Here is a 21,227-nt window from a genome sequence, read left to right as displayed (position 1 = left end):
GGTGGTGGAATGTTGCACACAGTTCCTGCTGTTTCCACTTTTAGAAAAACGAAATTGTTATGGTCTGTTATTGCTTCAAAGAAAACGTTCCCCCATTTCCAATTAAACTTTTCGTTGGGAGCCCATGCGAATATTCGATACGTGACTTCTGAAGACAGTGGAAATGGATGATTAGCAGTGTACGTCAGTCGTCACAAAGAGGCCGAAACGGTCCGTGGCGTTTACAAAGGGCGGTCAAAGCCTCAGAAAATCCGATCTCGCCGCCTCGCCTCTCGGCCTTCCTCTCCCGATCTGATTTTAGCACCAGACCGGGATAATGTGTGTAAAGTCGGAGGGGGCTATTTCGAGCCGTGGCCGACTGTCAAGTGCGTCTGTGAGTGTGTTTTTGTTGTTGTCGTTTTTCGATTGTTTCCCGTCGAATTTCCCGTCGTAAAAATAACGCGCGTTCCGTGGAACGGGATTGATGGCGGACGATTAGTAAACCGGAAACTTGCCAGCCTTTGATTTCGTCCAACCTGGATGTAAAAATACATTGGGGTTTTTAATCGCACCGTGTCGAGTGATTTACGGTTTTATCGAACTGAAATTTTCTCCAGCCCATCGCAAGAAACGTAACGACCCCCCCGACAAAAACGCCGCGGCGTCTTGAACGGCTGTAAATCAATTACGTACAAATTGAATTCATTCCGCGCCCTTCCCTCTGCCACTGTCAACCGGCTAAAAGAAAAAGATACGACAGAAACAATTACGGGTAGTCGGATGGCGTCCGTGGGAATCGTACATGCGAACCCTTCGTTGCGTATGTTAATACGGCTTGTTTTTTCATCCGTCCGTTTAAATGCCTAATTTTTTTTTTCTTACGTTACAGGATGGTTACAATAGTCGCCGATGAGTTTTTAACCGATGCCAGGGACAGAAAGTATTATGCAGACCACTACACGTGTTGTCCGCCGCCTCTGTTCATCATCATCATCACTTTGGTTGAGGTGAGTTGTCCTGAATCGATGAAGAATCTGTGTGTGTGTGCGTCTGCGTGTGTGTGCGTATTTGGTGCGGACGAAACGGTCATTAGTCGTCTGTCATGAAACAATAAAGTGAATTTTACAAGGATTCCATATAATGGGCAATTAAAATTACCACATAAACGGTAAATCCAGACCGTTTATAGCAAATATTGCCCAAGAACGGACACGTAAAAAAAAACCTGTCAGAGCACAATGTCCATTATCATTCGCTATTATTATGTGAGAAAATAATGAATTAACCGGCATAAAAACAACAATTAACGGACCGTGTAAGAAAAAAAAAACGCTTTATCTGTCGCATATTTGGAATGCTGACGCGTTTTCCCATATCCCACAATTGGGATTGGTTTTTCGATGCGTCTCGTTCAAACCAGCTACCTGTCACCGAATCAATGGAGAAAAAATGCAATCGAATGAATGCGGAGGTGTGGACGAGACCGCGTTTGATTGAGACGTGAATGAACGTGGCAGAAAATAAGAGAAAATGTCCGATGGGAAAAGGAATGCCATGGCCAAGCGCCTCTCGATCGAACATTCCCCAAAAAAAGGTTTTTGAATCTCTGTTTATGCTCCTCTTTGTTGTCGAGAATCAAGTAAAAAATTATGTATGTTTATAAAAAAACTGTTAACGAAGTGGAAGGACGGATTGAATGACGAACAATTAGTTTCTAAGTGGTGACATAGTTTGAGGTTGAAGTGTTGTTCAAGTTTTGTGACTTGGTTAGAAAGCTTGCTTAACTGTTTTCTTTAAAAACGTTCTTACCCTTAACTTTTCACCTTTTTCTTTAAAATTTCATGCCGGCCAGCGTTTCAAAAATGATTTTTTTCTGCTTGGTAAATCATGCAACTTCGTTTTCAATAAGTCGACTTCCTCAAGGTGCAATTGACGTTTTTGAGAAACGACCGGCGCGGATGAGCGATGGTGCAGGAAATTCGAGATCGCGGCTTCCCTCGATCTGGGGCGAAAATAATCGCCGGCCTCGCACGGCTAACAACTTAATTAATATTTAAGCTGTTCATTACACCGCGGAACGTACTAATGGCCGATTGGCCGAGGCGCACCGACGTTATTTATTGCCCATATGCATATGCAATTAACGGTCGAAAATTTTTCGTCCCGCCGCTCCTCCATGCCGGCCGTTGTTTTCGTGAAAAATCGCGAAAATGTACCACATACTGTTAACTCCATTAACTCGCGTTCACCTGCGATAAATTGCCTCGCATCTGTTGCCGCGGCGGTTAATACTAATACCAATAAACCGTTTTTAACGAAAATAATTCGAAAACACGAAATTCCCCGTGTGTGCCTTTGTCTAAACAGCTTTCGGTGCCGGTGCCGGTGCCGGTGCCGATGCCGATGTCTATATTTAAACGTATCATTCGACGGGTGCTCACCCAAAAAGGCAATTAAAGTGTTTTGACTGTTTCCCGAAATTAGAAATTGGGGTGATCCCGCATCCCCGTGCGTGCTCTCTTAATTTCACGTGGCACGTGCTCGTCAGCCCCGCCGACATGTGTTTCCTAAAATTGGAAAACTGTACAGCCGGCCCTCAAAATTGATAACTTCCTATACACGGTTCGCAGATGCTTGGCATTTCTCCTGCTCTCGTTTTTTGTTTGTTTTAACGTAAAACCACCATCGACACATTTACGGATGTTGCTCGCCGTTTGTTGTTTTACTCAGGATTTGCTGATTGATTTTTTTCTTGTTTCTGTTACAGCTGGGCTTCTTCGCTTATTATTCGGTGAGCACCGGCGAACTGAATCCCGCTGGACCAGTGCCGATCGATTCGATCTTCATCTACAGGCCGGACAAACGGACAGAGATATGGCGATTCCTGCTTTACATGATGCTGCACGCGGGGTAAGTACTCGCATTTTCCGACCCACGTACGAAACGGGAAGAGGTTCATTAAAGACGGCAATAACGAAGTGGCAGGATGGCGTTCATTACGTCTTCAATTTAAATTCGGTTTGATTAAGTAAACCGCGCTTGATTGTTTTTCCTGTCGTCGTTTCTTTTTATTATTTTTTTATTTTGTTGCCGGCGGATCGTACCGTGACGTGTTGCGGCGCATTTAGCGGGGAAGGACAGAGGCGATGACATAATTGTTAATTTAATTAAAAGATAATGAGACGATTTTATTGAAGTTGAGACGCCACGGAATAATTTCATGCAATTATCCAGTTTGATCGGCGTTCGTTCTTAATGAAGTCTAATTTTCTAGGAACGCCGGAATTGCTGTTTTAACACAACAATTTAGTTTTAAAATAACTGTCCTCAATCTTAATAGTCTCATCCTTGTTAGTGTTTGCAAACCTTTCTATCTTACACTTGATGATTTTGTATCCGCTGTAACTTGTACGTTTACGAAATCATCGATGACTGTAATTGTGATCAATTAACTTTTAATTAAGCCATAAGAAAGTGTCAAATTAAAAAGACATGTGAAATCGCCGCGTCAGCCAGAAAAAACCAGTAACTCGTTGTAGGTAATGTTTTACCGTCTTGTTGGTCGGCTTAACTACAATATAATTTCATATTTAACGTTTCTTTTCGGTGTCGTCGCGGCAATTTTCACGGGCGGTCTCCGGCAGCCGACTTTAGATCTCGTTGTTTGTGAACGGTACACCTTTTACCGCAACAAAAGGAAAGTCGACCGAGCGTTGTTATTGTTTTATTTTAAGCGCCATAAAACAACAGACACATTCCGATTAATTAGACGTGCTCGCACAAACACCGAAAAAATGTACAACTACCATGAGAAATTATCAGCGGCAAACAAAAGGCTCATGTCTTGTTTCATGTCACCGATGTTGTCGTTACAACACACGGCAAGTATAAAAATTACGTAAAATCGGATTTACGAACGACCTATCGCGTGAGAAAAAACAAATATGATTGTCTGAACTTCGTTTCTTTTGCCACACACACATTTCCCATTGCTAATTTCATCTATTAATTTGCAGTTGGCTGCATCTGGGCTTCAACCTGGTGGTACAGTTATTGGTCGGTCTGCCCCTGGAGATGGTGCACGGATCCGGACGCGTGGCCCTCATCTACATGGCTGGCGTGGTGGCCGGATCGCTGGGCACGTCCGTATTCGATACGGATGTTTATCTTGTCGGTGCGTCAGGGGGTGTTTACGCCCTCCTCGCGGCGCATCTTGCCAACGTCCTGCTTAATTACAACAACATGCAGTGCGGAATACTCCGATTGTTTGGTATCTTTGCCATTGGTAAGTTACATATTACTTTTTCACCCATTTTATTGTTTACTAATTGCAATTTTTATTTGCAGCATCTTGCGATGTGGGGTACGCCATATACTCCAGGTACGCGGCTGAAACGATGGGACCGCCGGTTTCGTACGTGGCCCATTTGACTGGAGCCTTGGCGGGTTTGACGATAGGCTTGCTGGTGCTGAAGAATTTCGAGCAGAAGCTCCACGAACAGCTGCTATGGTGGATTGCGTTGGGGGTGTATGCAGCCTGTACGATTTTCGCTGTACTCTTCAATATTATGAACCCGACGGTTGATAATATCGAGAATTTAGGAGACGGCGTCAACAGTCAATATGTGTACAAGAGGTTCGGGGTTTAACCTCGATGTTTGTCCATGTGAATGTAAATAATTGTAATTTTTTGTACTTTTTTAAAGGCCTTAGGGAACCGGGTTTTCCTTAAGCAGGTCTAGTTGGAAGGGTTTCCAAAAAAAAATTATGTAAAACTTAAATATTACTTTTAATATTTAGGTCAGTTAGTCATATATTGTATATAATTTTTTGTATATATAATTCATATTTATTTAATATTTATACCAAAGACTGAAATGAATAAATTTTCTAATTTATTTATATTTAGTTTTAGGAAATTATTGTCAATGCATTTAGAGCGGTTAAACCGCTAATTCCTATTATTTTGCCTCGAAAACGCTGTAAAAAAAATCATTTTACATTGCCAATAGCCGATGATTCCATAATTGTTGACAATAATTTCATTTATAATTTATTTCTTATGTAAATGTAACCCAGCTTGCATACATCATAAAAATCATGAATTTCATAATTGCTTATGAAACCTTGCAAGCTTCGTTATTTTTCTGAGTGATATTATTACACTAGTCAAGAATAATATTTATAAAAAAGTCTACCAAAGAAAAGTGCTAGTTGACTATATAATATTTACAAAAGAAAATCCACAACGCCTTATTATGGTAGAGAATATTTCACTTGTATCACAAAGAAATTGTATTTTTTTACACTCAGGTCACACTGATATTTGTAAAATAGAACTGATTTGTACTACTTCTTACCATTATTCCATTTTTTGTTGATGTTTGTAAAATCATACTGTTATACAACTGCCTCAAAATAAAAAATTAAATAAAACCTTAACACTTACTTTTTTAAATTAACCCTTTCCCATTTTAATTAAATTATTTAATATTATTAAAGATATTATTTAAGGTTTCGAATATGGCATGAAATTTATAGAGCATTAATGACTCAGAAAAGTCTTACTAGAACTAGCTAAATACAACTAAAAATTTGTAGACATTATGAAAAAACATAGTCTATAGATTTCTGTAAATTTAATAGAGGTAGATGAGCAAGTCAAAGTCATATGGTAGATGACGCACCTAGAGTTTTGTAGCAATAGTTTCCTATAGTAAAATCATACTCGTACTTAACAATAATACATTTTAATAATTATGAACATTATTATAGCAACACTTTAAAATGTTAAAAATTATAGCTATTCTTATTTAATGTGACTTGTTAATATAATATGAATATTCTGATATTGTTTTATAACGTATTCTAAAAAATTAATATTTTATTATTCTATAAAATGGTACAACATAAATTTTACTAAACTGAGCTGAACAAAAATATACCAATTAATTTTGAAAAGAATTTTTACTGATTAAATGAATAACATTTAATATTACATTATACATTATTTGTATAAAATATTTTTCATTTCATCATCTATGGTATAGGCTAAAACAATTTCCAAATATATGTCCATGTTCACCTATATTTGTTTAACTTCTTTAATTGCTTATATGCTATAACTATCACTTGCGTGGTGTCTATAAATAAAAAATGCGAAAAATTAAATGATTACTTATCCATAAACTCGATCTTGGTAACGCTGAATTGTTTAGTTTTACTAAGATCTATTATTAAACATTATTAATTATAATAAGCAAAAGGGTGTTAGTAAATAATCGACTGCGACCACACGATGAAAATAAAAAACATAAACAGTTTTTTAAAGAATAACAGAAAAAAACAATAAACATTATATATGCTAGCATATAACTCCAGTAGTACAGCTCATATATATTAACTTTGTAACGCTAAATTGTAATTTTTCTTATAGTGTACAGTTTAGTTTCACTAAGACCTATTATTAAACATTATTAATTATAATAAGCAAAAGACCGTTTATAAATAATCGACTGAAAACACACACAATGAAACACTAAAAAGTAAAAAACAGTTTTTTAAAGAATAACAGGAAAAAACAATAAACATTACATATGCTAGTATACAACTTGAGTAGTACAGGTTCATATACATTAACTACCATATCTTTTAACAAAATTTATTATTACTATTAAAATAAAACCAATAAATTAAAATAACGTTTTAATTGTATATAATTTAAAATAATAACATAATAATTAAAAATATTCTCTAAACAACAAAACAAACAAATGCACCCACTTGGGCACAGACCTTTCAGTATCAGCTGGTAAACCCAACTTATAAAGCTGCTTACATTCTTTATCCAATTCTTTTTTTAAATCATCATTTTCCGTCACAATTGCTAGCTGTGTTTCCAAATCCTTTTTCACAGACCTCTCTCCAAAATTGGGTGACCCCACCAATGTTAAACAGGGGTAGTTACATTGAGGTGCATAATACCTACAATAACATTAGTACTGGCCTAATTTTTTAAGTGCAAATATAAATTTACCATAAGCCTTTGGCATGATATGTCCATCCCTTTTTTAAGTATTCCAACAAAGTAAATCTTTCAGACTGTCCACTTTTCTGAAACTGTTGTTTAAACTTGTGTGCGATAAGTGAGTAGGCATAAGGAATACCTCCAGCTGGCCCATCAGCTCCCAAAAATCCATTTGCCTAAAATACAATTATTAGTAATGTAATGAACAAAGTTGCTATTTTGCATAACCTATTATTATTATTTCTAACTAACAGATACGAAATAGTAGAAAATAACAAAATATAAGACTGAACACTCGGCAAGTTCAGTTTTCTGATAAAGCAACAAATTAGATTTATTATACTTGTAAATAACATGTTGCTACTGCGATCGTTCACACAACATTTAAAACAGTTAAAGAAATAGTAACCCACCCCTAATTAGTATAAAATAATGATAAGGTTGGTATTATGCAATAATCATCATGTGCATATGTGCTGTATCTATTTTCAACCACTTAACTTTTAATGTCATACTCACATACTTTGTAGGTGAAACCATAAGAAGCACAATTCCTCAAAATGTATGTGTGCAGTTCATATTCGTTTTAAAAGTGCTAATCACGTATTCTTGCAAAAGAACTGTTATTGTTATTTCTAAGTGAACGATATGAAAATTACTTAACTTAAGTAAAATATTAATAGAATGGCAAAATGATTTTTTTTAATGTAAGCAGCTGCTTATGCTGGAAGCATTTGATAAAAATCTAGCACCATTATATCATTAAATAAACGAGATTGCATAGAAATTAAACTCATTCAATGCTATACTATAGCTCTCTATAGCCAAATTAATTGTTTCGACATATTTGCTGTAAAATTGCTATTTTTCCTAAAGAAACAAAATGATATCAGCATATACTATTTGAATTCATATTTATGCTATTTATACAATTGTTTTAAAAAAATTGTTTGCTATAATTTTGAAAATACAGTACAAAAAGAGTTTTATCCATCCGAATCCTGAAAGAGTCGTCATGTGCAAGAGAGACAGGAAGTCTCTCTAAATTCAGACGGGTCAAACGCTTTTCCTACTGTATATAGACTTAAAGAGACAATTTATTTAGATCGTGTTCATGAAAATATGAATTTACATAATAGTACATATATATATAAAATATTAGCATGTTTGTAGCAGTATACTTTACTACTAATAATATAATGTTAAAGCGATTGCTCAGTATAAATTAAAAAATAACAGGTTCAAAAATAGAAACCCACTACTAGTTAACTAGTAGTTTTTAATCATTACCATACCTCTGGATGTGCCATTAATATACTGCATTGACCTTGAGATCTGTGTATTAAAGTTGACATGTATTTACTTGTAAAGTTAAAATATCCTGAAGCTATTCTTAACTGACTTCCTGAGGGGGCTTCACCAAAAATCTTTTCTGTCACCACTGAATCTTGATCTATACCCAATTGACCCATTTGTATTAGAGGGAATATCCATGTATCTAAAAATGAAATGAAATTCATTGAAAAATCTGCTATATAAAAATGTAATACATAGATTATTATAATAATTCATAAAAATTTAACGTATCTTGTAATTATTGATTTTTTATAGAAACTCACCATACCCTTCATATTTATGCACATTCTGTTCCATTCTGGTATCATAAATATACTCCTCAATCATATCTCCAGTTTTCTCAATAAACTCTTGCTTATCACCCTCAAAGGCTGGACTGTACTCCCAATCATCATGCACATAAGGAACATCCTTTTTACTTAAAGTAAAACTAAAGGTTTGCACTTTACCAACTAAAGTATTGTAAAAATCACAAAGTCTTTTGTCCTTGATCATAAAATATCTATCTTGTCTATTAGTGAAATAATCATGTGATAAATTAGCACCACTAATTATTAATGTATCATCAAAGATGTATAGTTTCATGTGCTGCAATCCACATAATTCATTCCACCTTGCTGGCATCAGCCTTCTAATGTTAGCACGTAAAAGTGGTGTGTGATATAGAGAAACCATACAAGTTTTATTATTATCTTGTACTAAAGGTAACAGCATCCTTCTGCTATTATTTTTGTAACGGCTACCACGATTATAGTCTAAAAGAAAATTAACTTTTAACTTATTTTCTTTGAAACTTTTATTATTCCTAAGTGCTGTTACAATCCTTTTCTCCAGTTCTCCATTCCCAACATACAAACTCGCCATTGTAACTCTTTGAGTTGCTGATTCACAGTGGGAAACTACAGCTTGGTAAAATTCTTTGGGACTAGTTAAGATTTTTATATTGGCCGCATTTATCGGAAAACACGGAGCGTAGTTCATAAGCCAACTGAAGCTTGATGTGTCTTTTAATGTAAATGGGCATGGATAGACAGTTTCAATCGGATGGGTGGACTCAATTACGTTACTGATAATTTTTCTAAACATTTTACCGCTGAAATTATATATATTTTAGGTTAATGTTTTATTTATATAATAATTTTTAAGGTTATGTTGATTTCAATGAACTTTACCTTTAAATATAATGTTTCCAGGAAGTCCAATTAAGGGGTGAATTTTTCACTGATTTGTGTCCAATTTTTGGGGTGATTTTAGTAATTGTTTGATGTTTAGTTCATAAGAAATGTAAAAAAGTTATATAGGTCACTTCGTGTCATGTGTAGCCATATTATTGATTATGCAACCACGTATACACTAACAAAATATTATACATTTAAGTTAAAAAATAAAATGTGTATGTTATTGCAACTTTCTTATCTAATTTATAACAAAATTTGAGTCAAATTTTCACCATATTATAAAAATTGATATCTAACTCAATCAAGCCATTGCCTTTATATTAAAAAATAAATATTTCCAAGATAAGACATCTAATCTCTTTAAAGTAAATATAAATAATATATGGAATTTTTTTTGTTTCTTTAAAATACAAATGTAATTTATAAAAACTACTCTTGTTTTTTATTCTGTAGAACTTTAATTAAAGTTTAAATATATATATATACATATATATACGTATAACTATGCATAATATTATATTCATACTATAACCACGATTATATTAGGATTTTAATTTTCTTCCTCCTGTAAACAAATATATTTTTATAAAATAACCTTGACCTAATGTATATTATAGAAATTAATTAAAACCAGAAAAAGATATTGAAAAAAACAAGTGTTTTTTGTAAATTATTTCGTTATCTCATGATAAAGACTTCTAGACAATTTCTAGGAATTCTCTCATTAAAATAAATTTAATCCTGTTAATCCTAATAAAAATTCGTACAAAATTAAACAATTAATTTTAATTAATAATGATTCAAATTTATTTGATTAAAATAATCAATAAAAGGTATGTTATTCAGATGCTATTAATTTTATTATCAGTCATGATACAATGGTAATTTATATTATCATACATTCTCAAACAAAACTTGAAATATAGAAATTCTGAAGAAAAATCACCGTTAGAGAACCGTTTATTTAGGTAAAATATTTGGCGGCAAAACTTTCTGATAACTTTGCAGCTGTTGACATTCCCGTGTACGAATTAAAATCGTAAAGAAAAACCTTTACAAAGGGCAAATTTTAAAAATCTCTGGGCCTTTCTAGTTGACATATATTGACCAATCATAGCCAACTTTATTCTGACCAATCACAACGTCATTAAGTCGCAGGTACCAATAGCAACGCTTAAACCAGCGTCAGTTCGTTAGTCTGTGCGTCAGTTGAACTTTCACAATTGTGAGGTACACGTCTGGATTTTCACGCAAATTGTTACGCAGAGAAAATTGGTGAGTATTTTGTTATTATATGATTTAAAATATGTGTAAAAGTCGGTACAATTGATGGTGCATCGGTTTTACCATGTTTTTCGATCTACGATGTAAGTGTTGTTGAGTTTTTCGCGATATTCAGAATAGCCTTTCTGTTGTTGTGTTGTGAGTGCCGTCGCCATATTGGTTTGTTCTTCGTGTGAGTCATCTGTTTTGATAACGAGTTTTTTGGCACGTTTCACCCAGAAATCGTTTAACAAAAGTAACAGAATCTGTTTCGTGATTAAAAAATAAAGTGTACGGTCATTATGAATGGCTTACGGTGTCAAAATTTGCCGAGGTCGTTTGGCGGGAAGATAATTAACGTGTCCTGATTTTTCAGAGTGATCAACAATGGCGCGTACAAAGCAAACAGCACGTAAATCAACGGGAGGAAAAGCGCCCCGTAAACAGCTCGCCACAAAGGCAGCGAGGAAGTCGGCCCCGTCCACCGGTGGTGTCAAGAAGCCCCATCGTTATCGTCCTGGTACCGTCGCCCTCAGAGAAATTAGGAGATACCAAAAGTCTACCGAATTGTTGATCAGGAAGTTGCCATTCCAACGTTTGGTGAGAGAAATCGCCCAGGATTTCAAAACTGATTTGCGTTTCCAGTCTGCTGCCATTGGAGCCCTTCAGGTTTGTACACGTGTGACTAACGCACAGGGCGTGTTGTAATTATGTGTTTTGGTTGCAGGAAGCCAGTGAGGCCTACCTTGTCGGTCTGTTTGAAGATACAAACTTGTGCGCCATCCACGCCAAGCGTGTGACAATTATGCCGAAAGACATTCAGCTTGCCCGAAGAATTCGTGGAGAGCGTGCTTAAGTTTCTTATATTTATATACACATTTATACACCCATTGTAGTTTACATTGTCGAGTTTCATGAATTTTTTTCATTAATAGTTGTAGTACTATTTTATTTTATACAATTGTGGTTTAATGTCTTGTCCATTGCACATCATTAAATTTTTGATTTAATTTCTGTTCTTTAATTGCTAGTAGAATAATATTACAGTTACAGTGTAATAATGAATGTGTTCAAAACTTTTTGACTTAGTTGAAATTTATTTTTTGTTCTACAGGAAAGGATTTAGTGTAGGTTTGTCTTTAAGTTAGTATTTAAGTTTTGTACATCAACAGACAATGATGACTCTCAGTTTGACTCTGGTTGAAATAACATCTGATATATGGATCAGGTTTGTGGATGCCCAGTTACCATCGGTCAGTAAAATTGCCATTGTAAAACTGTGAGTTCATTGCCATTTTTTAGATAAAGTAGCGTAATTTCGAAAATGGCAACATATAATAAAATTTATTAGTACAAATTTTTATTTTATTATCCCACACCTAGCGTGATGACGTAGAAAAGTGATTGTTGGGAATTAAAAAAATACAGCATCAAATGTTAGGGATACATTTGTATATAAATAATGAATATGCAGTGAAATTTTCATTTAGTGACTTAGAATAATCTAAGTCACTAAATGAATAAACGTCCTTCACTGCTTCAGGGATTGCAGCCTTCACATCCTAAGAAGTATATCTACCCCACAATTAGGGAAAAATTGTAATTGAACAAAATGGCAGTTTTGAAAAAAGTGTTCGATGATAATTTTTGGCTTAAAAAATTACATCTTTTAAGAAATCGAAAAGCTGGAGGGTCATTGCACAGAGAAATATATACAAAATAAACAGAAAAATAATTTAAACGATCGGATGATTGTCTTCGTGTTACAACTGCGCCATATTTTAAAGATATGGTTTCGACTAAAACACGTTTAAAGATAAAATGATTGATTTTATATTATGAATAGATGAGTTGGATCAATCAAAATATTTTCATCATTACAACCCGAACAATAACACTGGTAGGTCCCGTAGAAAACGTACCTTTCTAACCGTGGAGTGGCTACTCTTTAGAAGATTATAACTCAAAAGCTGTTTGAGATATTCATGTGAAATTTTAGTATTTTATTTTTGAATGTATAGATCAGAGGTGGCCAAGCTCCTTGCTACTTCGAGCCATTTTTCAAAATTTAAAATGTTACGCCAACCGCAATTAAATACGTATTTAAAAGGTATGCAAAAAAGGTATTGAAATTTTTTTTTACAGAAATTATATTTGTTGAAAACATATAAAATAAAAGTACAAAATATGTATATTGAATTTAAATATTAAAAATTAAACGCATTTATTTCACTTCTCTTGATAATTCTTGAATAAAAAGGGAACTCTGGTACATTTATCGAGAGCCACAGGCTGGCCACCTCTAGTATAGACTATCAAAATATTTAAATTTATCAAAACTTCACACTAGGTGTTTCTTAAATTATTATTAATCAATATTGATTTCTTTTTATGGCGATAAAATTTAACATTATTTAGCAATATAATACAAAATTAATTTCAAAGCAAAGCAACATCAACTGTGACTTCAAAAACTATCCCCTCGTTTCCTGTAGTCATAGCAGAACTCATTTTTTTTTGTAAATATTAGGTAACAATGGAAACTGATAAATAAACTGATAACCATCACATATAAGTATTTCTTTCAGTAAATTTAAATACAAAATTGCAGTGTAACATCTAATATGTTAAAATTCTTGTTCATCCTTGCAATAACTCTAACTTATGTAAGTACCGTTTCCTTTATTTAAGTATAAAAACTAAATTAAATTTGTAGTGTTTTGGTGCACATCTCCCGCTTATATCTGGTCTGAAATCAAACGTTGAACTGTTGAAAGAACATGAAGAATACTTTGGAGAAAAAGCCGATGATGTCAGTATCGGAACTGATTCCAGTAGTCGAAGCGCTGATGAAGAAACAACTCTGGAAAATGAAGACGTTATTGGAGATCAGACGGATTTTGATAACGAAAATGATATTTCAACAAGATATTGTCCAAATGAAGACTCCATAAATATGCTACGCGAAATTGTTCAGAAACTGAAGGTCATCGACGTGAAGGATTTCAAAGATAATCATAAATTACATATGATTTTAGAGATGTTGCAAGAGAAAACCTGGCTAGACCAAGCAAGTGAAGTTATGCCTATTATGGTTTCAATTTTAGCTCAATAACAATTTCTTAAATAGGACAACACTCTTTTTATCTAGAACAGTTAATCAAGGATGTATCAAACAAACCACACAGAATTTAATAAAGCTGCAAACAACATCATTCTAGTCTCTTTAATTTAAATTTATTAAAACCAAGATATATAACAACAAAATTACTTTATTTGATAAACTAAGAACAATATAAATAAATCAACGCTGTAACTGTTTGTCCCTTTCCTCCTGCAACTCTTTTAATCTAGCAATGATTGCACTGGTATCTAACCCTCTTTGCTTATTATATTCCAATGATGCCAATAACTGAGCCTCTTCTAATCCCGCAATTCTACTAAATAAAGATCTGCTCAGATCTGCATCTATGTCATTTTCCTCACGCAACATCAAGAAATACACCATAAAGACTGTTATGCTCCCCAAGAGAACATACGGCTCATACCACAATCTTTCACTTTGGCCCCCCGTTCTCGTATCTCTGGCCCGCCATACACTAGCTTTGCTTGTGCTATATTTTATGGGGCCTTCTTCTATTACTTCCTCGGTGATTTTTGTAGTATGTTTTGATATGGTGCTGCTTAACCTAAAAGCATTATTTGTAAAATTTATAGTGGAGCTGAGTTGGTACATTTACCTAGAGGCTATTGTGAGTCTTACGGAATTACGGTATGTGTTAAATATTGTTCTTGAAACTAGCATTTTTAATTATAAAAAATTCAGATGATAAATTAAGGTTATAATTTTGACAGGTTATAGACAATGTTCTCTGTAAACTATTTAACTTGCAACTTACAGGATTCCTGGAATATGGGACCTTTTTAAGTGTATATTTGGTAAACCAATAATTTAGTATTCTCATAATCGTTTTCATAAATATTTATTTGCATGAAATAGTTTCAGTATGCAAAATTTGAAATTGGCGGTATCTGATACGGATATTGGTAGTTGATATTCAAATAATTCTAGGTGCTTAAACTATGCATATTCTATTTGTGAAATGGCAAATTATTAATAACTATGTTTAAAAATTAAAATAGTATTTTATTAAAATATTTTTTTGAAAGTGGTCAAATACACAGTGATCACCAGGTGGCGCCCCCTTCGGGAGTAAAAGTTTACTTGCCTGCGTGACGTACTTCCCTCGGCCATTTGGTTTTGAGTCACAGAATGGTAAGTGTTACTCCTCCAATTTTACCATATTTTTTACAATATCTTTAATTATCAGTGCCATCGTAGTTATTAAATGATTTTAATTTTTACTTTAGATGTCTTTGAATAATATTATGTAAGTTTATTAGTATATTTTTAAGCATATTTAACGTTTTAACATGATGATTTAGATTGAATTTGTTTATGGTTTTTTAACTGAACAAATCATGTAGATAGCATTCTAGGGCGGTCTGATTCACATGCCCAAAAATTATCAAATTTAACATCGTCGCAGTGTTTCTAATATGTTTCTCTTTATTTTAGTCTCACCGTAAGTTCAGTGCTCCCCGTCATGGGTCTATGGGATTCTACCCCAAGAAGAGATCCCAAAGACACCGCGGTAAGGTAAAGGCATTCCCCAAGGATGACCCATCCAAACCTGTACATCTTACTGCCTTCATCGGCTACAAGGCCGGTATGACCCACGTGCTCAGAGAGGCTGACCGTCCCGGTTCAAGTAAGTATTCTTTCATTGGCGTGTTTTCGATTTTTGTCGATATAAACTTCTATATGATTGTTTCCTTTTTAAAGAGATTAACAAGAAGGAAATCGTCGAAGCGGTTACCATTTTGGAAACTCCACCAATGGTTGTTGTTGGCGTTGTTGGTTACATCGAAACGCCACATGGTCTTCGCGCTTTGGCCACCATTTGGGCCGAGCACTTGGCCGAAGACTGCCGCAGGCGCTTCTACAAGAACTGGTAAGTTATATTCCACCTGTAGATTATCATTGTGCTTGTATTATACATTTTGTTATGTGTACTAATGATCTGCACAGTCCTCCAATCGCTGCATGAGGACTTTTTAAGAACTGTCCACTGATACAAACTCGTAAATGTGAAGCATTCACATGCTTTGATGAGTTAAGTTGACGTGAGGCCAGAGGTATAAAGCCTCCTCTGTCTCTGGACATGAGGCGATTCCTCTTGTTCTTGCAGATAAAAATGGCGAAGCTGTGTCAGCTTGTCCACAAACTCGTTTCTTTATACTCTCATCTGTGCACAGGGGTAGATGCAAGAAGAAGGCTTTCACCAAGGCCAGCAAGAAATGGTCCGACGATTTGGGCAAGAAGTCCATTGAACGCGACTTCAAGAAAATCATCAAGTATTGCAAAGTTGTTCGTATCATTGCCCATACTCAGGTTAGTAGTGCACCTTTGTAATTATTTAAAATTGATGTCGACACGGTCAGTTTTGGAGCTTACCCTCCGGCTGTCAGTAATGGGAAGCGTAGTCAATACGCCCCTGGCTGTAGTGTCGTAGATCATATGCCCTTCGGGAGGCGAGCCAGGCATATTCCATATTCACTGTGTAGTCCCTGGATGATGACACTTTGATAAACCATGCTTTGTACAAACCCTCATATAGGAGTCAAGTAGAAGATGTAGAACCTGGCAATGGCGTATTTCATGCGGTAAATATTCTGAGGAAATTACAATATTTATTTAGACCTCAGAGTAATAAAATGTGCAATTTTTATACTTGATCTAAAAATGATTTGTTGGGTTCTACATATTTCTTTTTTTACTTGCCTTTATAAAGGAAAAGTAGTTTTATGTTTTTTCATTCAATTCTTCAGATGAAGTTGTTGAAACAACGCCAGAAGAAGGCTCACATTATGGAAATCCAACTGAACGGTGGCAGCGTAGCCGATAAAGTCCAATGGGCTCGTGACCATTTGGAAAAAACCATCCCAGTCGCCGAAGTTTTTGGCCAAGACGAGATGATCGACTGCATTGGAGTCACCAAGGGTAAAGGATACAAAGGTATGTCGACTTTCAAATCATTAATCAGTGATTCAATATTTTTTCGTGATGAAACAACATGGATTTGTGCTATCTGAATTTCTTGGATGAAACCTCCATGCTGCCTTCCTACTGATACATTATCTACAATTTTATTTTACCTTTATTGTCGACCTGTTTGATATTAATTTCGTTGGTTTTTTATAGGTGTTACTTCCCGTTGGCACACCAAGAAATTGCCTCGCAAGACGCACAAGGGTCTCCGCAAGGTCGCTTGTATTGGCGCGTGGCATCCTTCCCGTGTATCATTCACTGTAGCCCGTGCTGGTCAGAAGGGTTACCACCATCGTACCGAGATGAACAAGAAAATCTACAGAATCGGTCAAGGTGTACACATGAAAGATGGCAAAGTAAGTACAATTCATAGTATAACTGCTTTGTATAAGATTATTACAATGATGATAACAATTAGAGCCAAAAGGATTATGAATAATCCATGATTTTAAATGATAGGACTGACACTTATTACCAAAAACTCTTATTGTATTTCATCAAAGCTATTTACTAATAGAAGAATTGTTGTTACAGGTCATCAAAAACAACGCTTCCACCGAGTACGACTTGTCTGAAAAGACCATCACTCCCATGGGTGGCTTCCCCCACTATGGTGAGGTGAACAACGATTTCATCATGATTAAGGGTTGTTGCATGGGTCCCAAGAAGCGTGTTATCACCTTGAGGAAATCCCTATTGGTGCACACTAAACGTGTCGCTCTCGAGAAGATCAACCTCAAGTTCATCGATACCTCATCTAAATTCGGACACGGTAGATTCCAAACTCCGGCCGACAAGGTCGCCTTCATGGGTCCACTCAAGAAGGACAGAGTCAAGGAAGAAGAAAAGGCTGCCCCAGCTGCTGCCAGTAGTTAGGTGGCTTCTTGTTCTTTGTAAGGGATTTTATTGTACCGACGATGTTCAATAAAGAAAAAATATGTAAATACGTCCTTAATTTATTATTTATTATTCCTTCAACATTCCATTTGAAAAGTAATGTATACTTACAAATTGTTATGTCAAGAGAATTGTGGAACTGAATAACATTTATTCAATGAAAAATTAAATCTAAAACAAGATTGTAAAATAAAGTGTTTCATTTTCAAAATAAAAATGTGATGCATTTAACAATTTTGTTTTTTTTATGTAAAAAATATCTACTTAAAAAGTAGCTTCAATATCCAAGCCTGTACAATACAAAAGTGTATTTCTAATCATCCTATACAAAATTATAAAAGCCAACGACTTGTGATTTTAGAATTCTCTGAGATGAGATTTGTGCATATTCAACTATTAAATCCAATTTTATTCCTCAAGTCGTGTTTGTATATTTGAACAATCATTTTTTTAATTATTGTTGTGTATTGATATTAGTTCAATAAAATAGTAAATTTTTAATCAGGTAATATATTTTTAACCTTTAATACAAGAATTGTGACTAGAAATAGTTCATAAAATAAATACTAAGCGAGATTTTCTGCATATTCAATTATTTTGTCACATCCAGTTTTATTTCTCAACACTCGTTTGTGTCTCTGGACTTTTTTCAATAATTCTTCTTTATTTATTGTTGCTACAACTTTAAGTACGTCTAAAACAAATTATTATGTATTTTTAAGATTTTTCATTAAATGAAACTTACCAAAAACTAAATTTTGAATAATCTCATCGTCATCATCAAAATGAGTCAATAAAGAATCTACAATTAACTCATGATGTGCCCTGAAATAGGCATCTTTAAAATTTTCAGGGGAATTACTCAATAACACAGGAAGAGATTTTAATGTAGTCAGTCGGACTCGTTCAGTAGGATCGTCCAACCTCTTCAGTATCTCTGAAACAATCGCATCACAATAACATAACATAACATAACATTCACGAACATTACAATTTACCTGGATAGACTTTTCCAACGTCCTCAGCATTCCAAACGTTCTTCTTAACAGCATTTTCCTTTAGTAAAACTATACATTCAACAGCTAATTGTCTGGATCTAAATGAGGCATCTTCTACCAATGATAAGAGAAGAGGCAGTAGCTTGTCCATAACGCCTCTCAACACTTCACCAGATGGGAACAAGTCGATATTTGAGCTTGGTTGAAGGGCATATTTTAAACATAGGGCAGCCATAGTTCGGATAGCCTCGGCCGTTGCTCCCGCATGCCACACTAACGAAGGCACGAATATTTCTGAAACATTACAGTAAAATAAGTATAATTCCATTTTTTTCTATTGTATATTTACCAACTATAAGTTTTTCGAGGAATGGAGTAACATTTTCGGTGTTTTTAAAAAGTTTATCCTTATCATTAAACACTTCAGATAAATGGAATAGTGTATTCAGCCTTTGTTCCCCGTCTGCTTCTGTATTGAGAGCGCCCAAAAGAATTTCAGAGATTAAGTCCAAGTTTTTACCAAAAGCTTCGTGACATTCTGTTAATATTGTAAGGAAGATGCAGCATTCATCCGTGATTTTTGTCCATAGTTTCGGTTCAATGTTTATATCTTGCAAAAGTTGTCTAGTATATTTATTCCATAGTTCTTGATCGTCTTTTAAATGCAAATCTTTAGCCAGATGTTCAAATAAATCCGATGAAATCAGTTCTTCGTTTTCCCTATCTCTTAAAGCCAAAAGAATTACAATAACTTTAAACAAATAGTAGCTAGTATTTTCCCAACTTGGTTCGGGTTCGTATTTTTTGCTGATCTCTTGCACGCAGTTAAGTAGCTGACGTTGCATTTGTTTCTGAAACTCTTTTGCTTTAGCAGCATTTATTGGTATTAAAAAAACTAATATTACCTTTCTGGTACAACAAATGTAATCTTCAGCCAACAATTTGGCAATCTCAAGTAACTTACCGCTAACGTATTCCTGCGGTGATCCTTTTATTAAATTGGCAAGAACGAGCAAATGTCCGAAATGAGGCACTTCTGCGACTGCAGGCAGAGCAAATTTCGACCAAGTATCGAAAGGTACAAACAATCCTATAGTTTCCGAGGCCTTGGCAATATTAACAACAACACGGGAGTCTTCGTCTCGTGCAGATGAATACATTGCGGGCAATAGATCTTGCAAGTACATAGTTAAACCATCCTCAGCAAGAAGTGTAATTGAGCAAAGCAGTTGGCTGCATCTGAATCTGATATCCTCATTCCAACTCATTAGTTCTTTGGATAATGCGGGTGCAATTTTACCCACGTTTCGCTGTATCAAGGATCTACAACCCAGGTTTGGTCTTTTGCAATTTGCTGGGTAATACTTTGGCAATTCTGTTACAAAATCTAACTGATCCTTGAAGTCCTTTTCATTCTCTTCCATGTATTGCAATCCCACCTTTTCCCACAATTCATGGGCTTGAATTCTTGTCTCCTCCACTTCATCATTTAAACCAGTCAGAAGCAAAGGCATAATTTTGGCAAAAAATGAATATCTGTCTCTGTAAACCATTAACCAATTAGCAGCAACTTCAGCCACTGTTCTTCTAACTATAGGTATCTGGTCAAACAATTTTTCAGCTAGGGGTTGGAGTACCACATCTAGTTGTTTGTAATCAGTATGTAAAATAACTTCACCAATTGCTTTTATTGCCTTAACTCTTACTCTGTATCTTTGGTGTGTAAAACAAGTCAAAATTGGTTTTACCAGAGTAGCAGCTTGTAAATGAAAATCTTTAGGCAGTGCTTCAGCTAATTTGATAATAGTTTTGCAGCTTAGTTCTTTTATTGATGGAAATTTATCTTTGACAGACTCAGCTAAGATTGTTACACATTCACCAAGGAATGGTTTTAACTGTACTGTGTTTGAATATTTAATAATTATTGCTTCCAATAGTTCAACAAGTTGCAATCGAATTTCTTCTGACTCCTCAACTATTTCAACTGTGCCAATTCTTTCAGTAATAACAGGGAAAATATATGTTAAGTAGTAATCATTCAGAGGAAGTTTGACAACAATTAAAAACTTGCAGAATATTATAGCCTGTGAACGTACCGCTTCAGTTTTGTCCCAGAATCCTTGCAAAGTGTACATGTGAGTTTCATTAAAGATATCCCTTAGATCTTGATTACTGAAATCTAAATTTTGGTCAGACAGGAACTTTTCAAAGTCTATGAAGGCATTTTTTCGAACTTTTCTGTCATCGCTTTGCAGTGCGATGCAAATCTTCTTCGCTGCTGTAACTTTGTCTAGTGTCGCCGATTCACCGTTCATGCTGATATGTTCGAAAAATACAATTTTCGAGAGCTATGACACAAACTGCTTAGATGCCCACCATTTGTAAACAAAGTGCAGCCAATAAATTAATACAAAACA

The 21,227-nt window shown here is 34.9% G+C and overlaps 7 protein-coding genes and 1 non-coding gene across 12 annotated transcripts in view; 5 read left to right on the top strand and 3 right to left on the bottom strand.

The window, feature by feature from the left end:
• The window catches only part of LOC109596696 (protein rhomboid), a 58,390-nt gene extending 52,969 nt beyond the window's left edge, over positions 1 to 5,421 (top strand). For all 3 annotated transcript variants that reach the window (XM_020012263.2, XM_049961229.1, XM_049961230.1), the window contains 4 exons: positions 869 to 986; positions 2,747 to 2,889; positions 3,996 to 4,264; positions 4,327 to 5,421. In XM_020012263.2, the coding sequence (XP_019867822.2) occupies positions 869 to 986; positions 2,747 to 2,889; positions 3,996 to 4,264; positions 4,327 to 4,628 (832 nt within the window). In that variant the 3' untranslated portion in view covers positions 4,629 to 5,421. The remainder of the gene's footprint in view (positions 1 to 868; positions 987 to 2,746; positions 2,890 to 3,995; positions 4,265 to 4,326) is intronic.
• Positions 5,422 to 6,671: 1,250 nt separating this feature from the next.
• LOC109596703 (CDP-diacylglycerol--glycerol-3-phosphate 3-phosphatidyltransferase, mitochondrial) lies at positions 6,672 to 9,765 on the bottom strand. Of its 2 annotated transcripts, none has more exons than XM_020012271.2 (5): positions 9,535 to 9,745; positions 8,626 to 9,455; positions 8,302 to 8,504; positions 7,016 to 7,182; positions 6,672 to 6,963 (listed from the first exon to the last, which is right to left on the bottom strand). In XM_020012271.2, exons 2-5 carry the CDS (start codon positions 9,446 to 9,448, stop codon positions 6,720 to 6,722), a joined length of 1,437 nt encoding a protein of 478 aa, XP_019867830.2. In that variant the 5' UTR covers positions 9,449 to 9,455; positions 9,535 to 9,745; the 3' UTR covers positions 6,672 to 6,719. The 2 variants fall into 2 exon arrangements, with proteins under 2 accessions (XP_019867830.2, XP_049820633.1); XM_049964676.1 differs by having other exon boundaries at positions 6,825 to 6,963; positions 8,297 to 8,504; positions 9,535 to 9,765.
• A 925-nt stretch (positions 9,766 to 10,690) lies between these two features.
• On the top strand, positions 10,691 to 12,160 carry LOC109596724 (histone H3.3A). The gene is made up of 3 exons (XM_020012300.2): positions 10,691 to 10,815; positions 11,180 to 11,472; positions 11,531 to 12,160. Exons 2-3 carry the CDS (start codon positions 11,191 to 11,193, stop codon positions 11,657 to 11,659), a joined length of 411 nt encoding a protein of 136 aa, XP_019867859.1. The 5' UTR covers positions 10,691 to 10,815; positions 11,180 to 11,190; the 3' UTR covers positions 11,660 to 12,160.
• Positions 12,161 to 13,340: 1,180 nt separating this feature from the next.
• Positions 13,341 to 14,018, top strand: LOC109596719 (uncharacterized). Its single transcript, XM_020012289.2, has 2 exons — positions 13,341 to 13,469; positions 13,520 to 14,018. Exons 1-2 carry the CDS (start codon positions 13,428 to 13,430, stop codon positions 13,916 to 13,918), a joined length of 441 nt encoding a protein of 146 aa, XP_019867848.1. The 5' UTR covers positions 13,341 to 13,427; the 3' UTR covers positions 13,919 to 14,018.
• A 39-nt stretch (positions 14,019 to 14,057) lies between these two features.
• LOC109596717 (uncharacterized) lies at positions 14,058 to 14,773 on the bottom strand. The gene is made up of 2 exons (XM_020012288.2): positions 14,544 to 14,773; positions 14,058 to 14,492 (listed from the first exon to the last, which is right to left on the bottom strand). Exons 1-2 carry the CDS (start codon positions 14,606 to 14,608, stop codon positions 14,108 to 14,110), a joined length of 450 nt encoding a protein of 149 aa, XP_019867847.1. The 5' UTR covers positions 14,609 to 14,773; the 3' UTR covers positions 14,058 to 14,107.
• A 235-nt stretch (positions 14,774 to 15,008) lies between these two features.
• On the top strand, positions 15,009 to 17,861 carry LOC109596715 (60S ribosomal protein L3). Its single transcript, XM_020012286.2, has 7 exons — positions 15,009 to 15,079; positions 15,383 to 15,575; positions 15,650 to 15,818; positions 16,123 to 16,258; positions 16,696 to 16,882; positions 17,069 to 17,271; positions 17,450 to 17,861. Exons 1-7 carry the CDS (start codon positions 15,077 to 15,079, stop codon positions 17,789 to 17,791), a joined length of 1,233 nt encoding a protein of 410 aa, XP_019867845.2. The 5' UTR covers positions 15,009 to 15,076; the 3' UTR covers positions 17,792 to 17,861.
• On the top strand, positions 15,238 to 15,317 carry LOC126264425 (small nucleolar RNA U43). The gene has a single exon (XR_007547144.1). It is a non-coding gene; the product is annotated as a small nucleolar RNA U43 (small nucleolar RNA).
• A 445-nt stretch (positions 17,862 to 18,306) lies between the features above and the next one.
• On the bottom strand, positions 18,307 to 21,139 carry LOC109596714 (dynein axonemal assembly factor 5). 2 transcript variants are annotated; one of them, XM_020012285.2, is made up of 5 exons: positions 19,716 to 21,139; positions 19,160 to 19,661; positions 18,811 to 19,104; positions 18,558 to 18,749; positions 18,307 to 18,506 (listed from the first exon to the last, which is right to left on the bottom strand). In XM_020012285.2, exons 1-5 carry the CDS (start codon positions 21,123 to 21,125, stop codon positions 18,379 to 18,381), a joined length of 2,526 nt encoding a protein of 841 aa, XP_019867844.2. In that variant the 5' UTR covers positions 21,126 to 21,139; the 3' UTR covers positions 18,307 to 18,378. The 2 variants fall into 2 exon arrangements, with proteins under 2 accessions (XP_019867844.2, XP_049817366.1); XM_049961409.1 differs by having other exon boundaries at positions 19,160 to 21,139.
• Positions 21,140 to 21,227: the final 88 nt, after the last annotated feature.

This window comes from Aethina tumida, chromosome 1, assembly GCF_024364675.1.
Source record: "Aethina tumida isolate Nest 87 chromosome 1, icAetTumi1.1, whole genome shotgun sequence".
Classification (NCBI taxonomy): domain Eukaryota; kingdom Metazoa; phylum Arthropoda; class Insecta; order Coleoptera; family Nitidulidae; genus Aethina; species Aethina tumida.
The sequence above is the reverse complement of the archived record's forward strand: the minus strand, read 5'-3'. Positions and strand labels throughout refer to the sequence as shown.

Excerpts from the sequence above, each read along its gene's own strand:
- LOC109596717 (XM_020012288.2), bottom strand. The coding sequence starts at position 14,608 with ATGCTAGTTTCAAGAACAATATTTAACACATACCGTAATTCCGTAAGA. Across the intron at positions 14,493-14,543 it reads AGACTCACAATAGCCTCTAG|GTTAAGCAGCACCATATCAA; the intron begins GTAAATGTACCA and ends TAATGCTTTTAG.
- LOC109596703 (XM_020012271.2), bottom strand. The coding sequence starts at position 9,448 with ATGTTTAGAAAAATTATCAGTAACGTAATTGAGTCCACCCATCCGATT. Across the intron at positions 8,505-8,625 it reads GCATAAATATGAAGGGTATG|ATACATGGATATTCCCTCTA; the intron begins GTGAGTTTCTAT and ends TTTCATTTTTAG. Across the intron at positions 6,964-7,015 it reads TATCATGCCAAAGGCTTATG|GTATTATGCACCTCAATGTA; the intron begins GTAAATTTATAT and ends ATGTTATTGTAG.
- LOC109596715 (XM_020012286.2), top strand. Across the intron at positions 16,259-16,695 it reads GTATCATTGCCCATACTCAG|ATGAAGTTGTTGAAACAACG; the intron begins GTTAGTAGTGCA and ends TCAATTCTTCAG. Across the intron at positions 17,272-17,449 it reads TACACATGAAAGATGGCAAA|GTCATCAAAAACAACGCTTC; the intron begins GTAAGTACAATT and ends TTGTTGTTACAG.
- LOC109596724 (XM_020012300.2), top strand. The coding sequence starts at position 11,191 with ATGGCGCGTACAAAGCAAACAGCACGTAAATCAACGGGAGGAAAAGCG. Across the intron at positions 11,473-11,530 it reads CTGCCATTGGAGCCCTTCAG|GAAGCCAGTGAGGCCTACCT; the intron begins GTTTGTACACGT and ends TTTTGGTTGCAG.
- LOC109596714 (XM_049961409.1), bottom strand. The coding sequence starts at position 21,125 with ATGAACGGTGAATCGGCGACACTAGACAAAGTTACAGCAGCGAAGAAG. Across the intron at positions 18,750-18,810 it reads CGTTGGAAAAGTCTATCCAG|AGATACTGAAGAGGTTGGAC; the intron begins GTAAATTGTAAT and ends CGATTGTTTCAG. Across the intron at positions 18,507-18,557 it reads TATTCAAAATTTAGTTTTTG|ACGTACTTAAAGTTGTAGCA; the intron begins GTAAGTTTCATT and ends AATTTGTTTTAG.
- LOC109596719 (XM_020012289.2), top strand. The coding sequence starts at position 13,428 with ATGTTAAAATTCTTGTTCATCCTTGCAATAACTCTAACTTAT. Across the intron at positions 13,470-13,519 it reads TTGCAATAACTCTAACTTAT|TGTTTTGGTGCACATCTCCC; the intron begins GTAAGTACCGTT and ends TTAAATTTGTAG.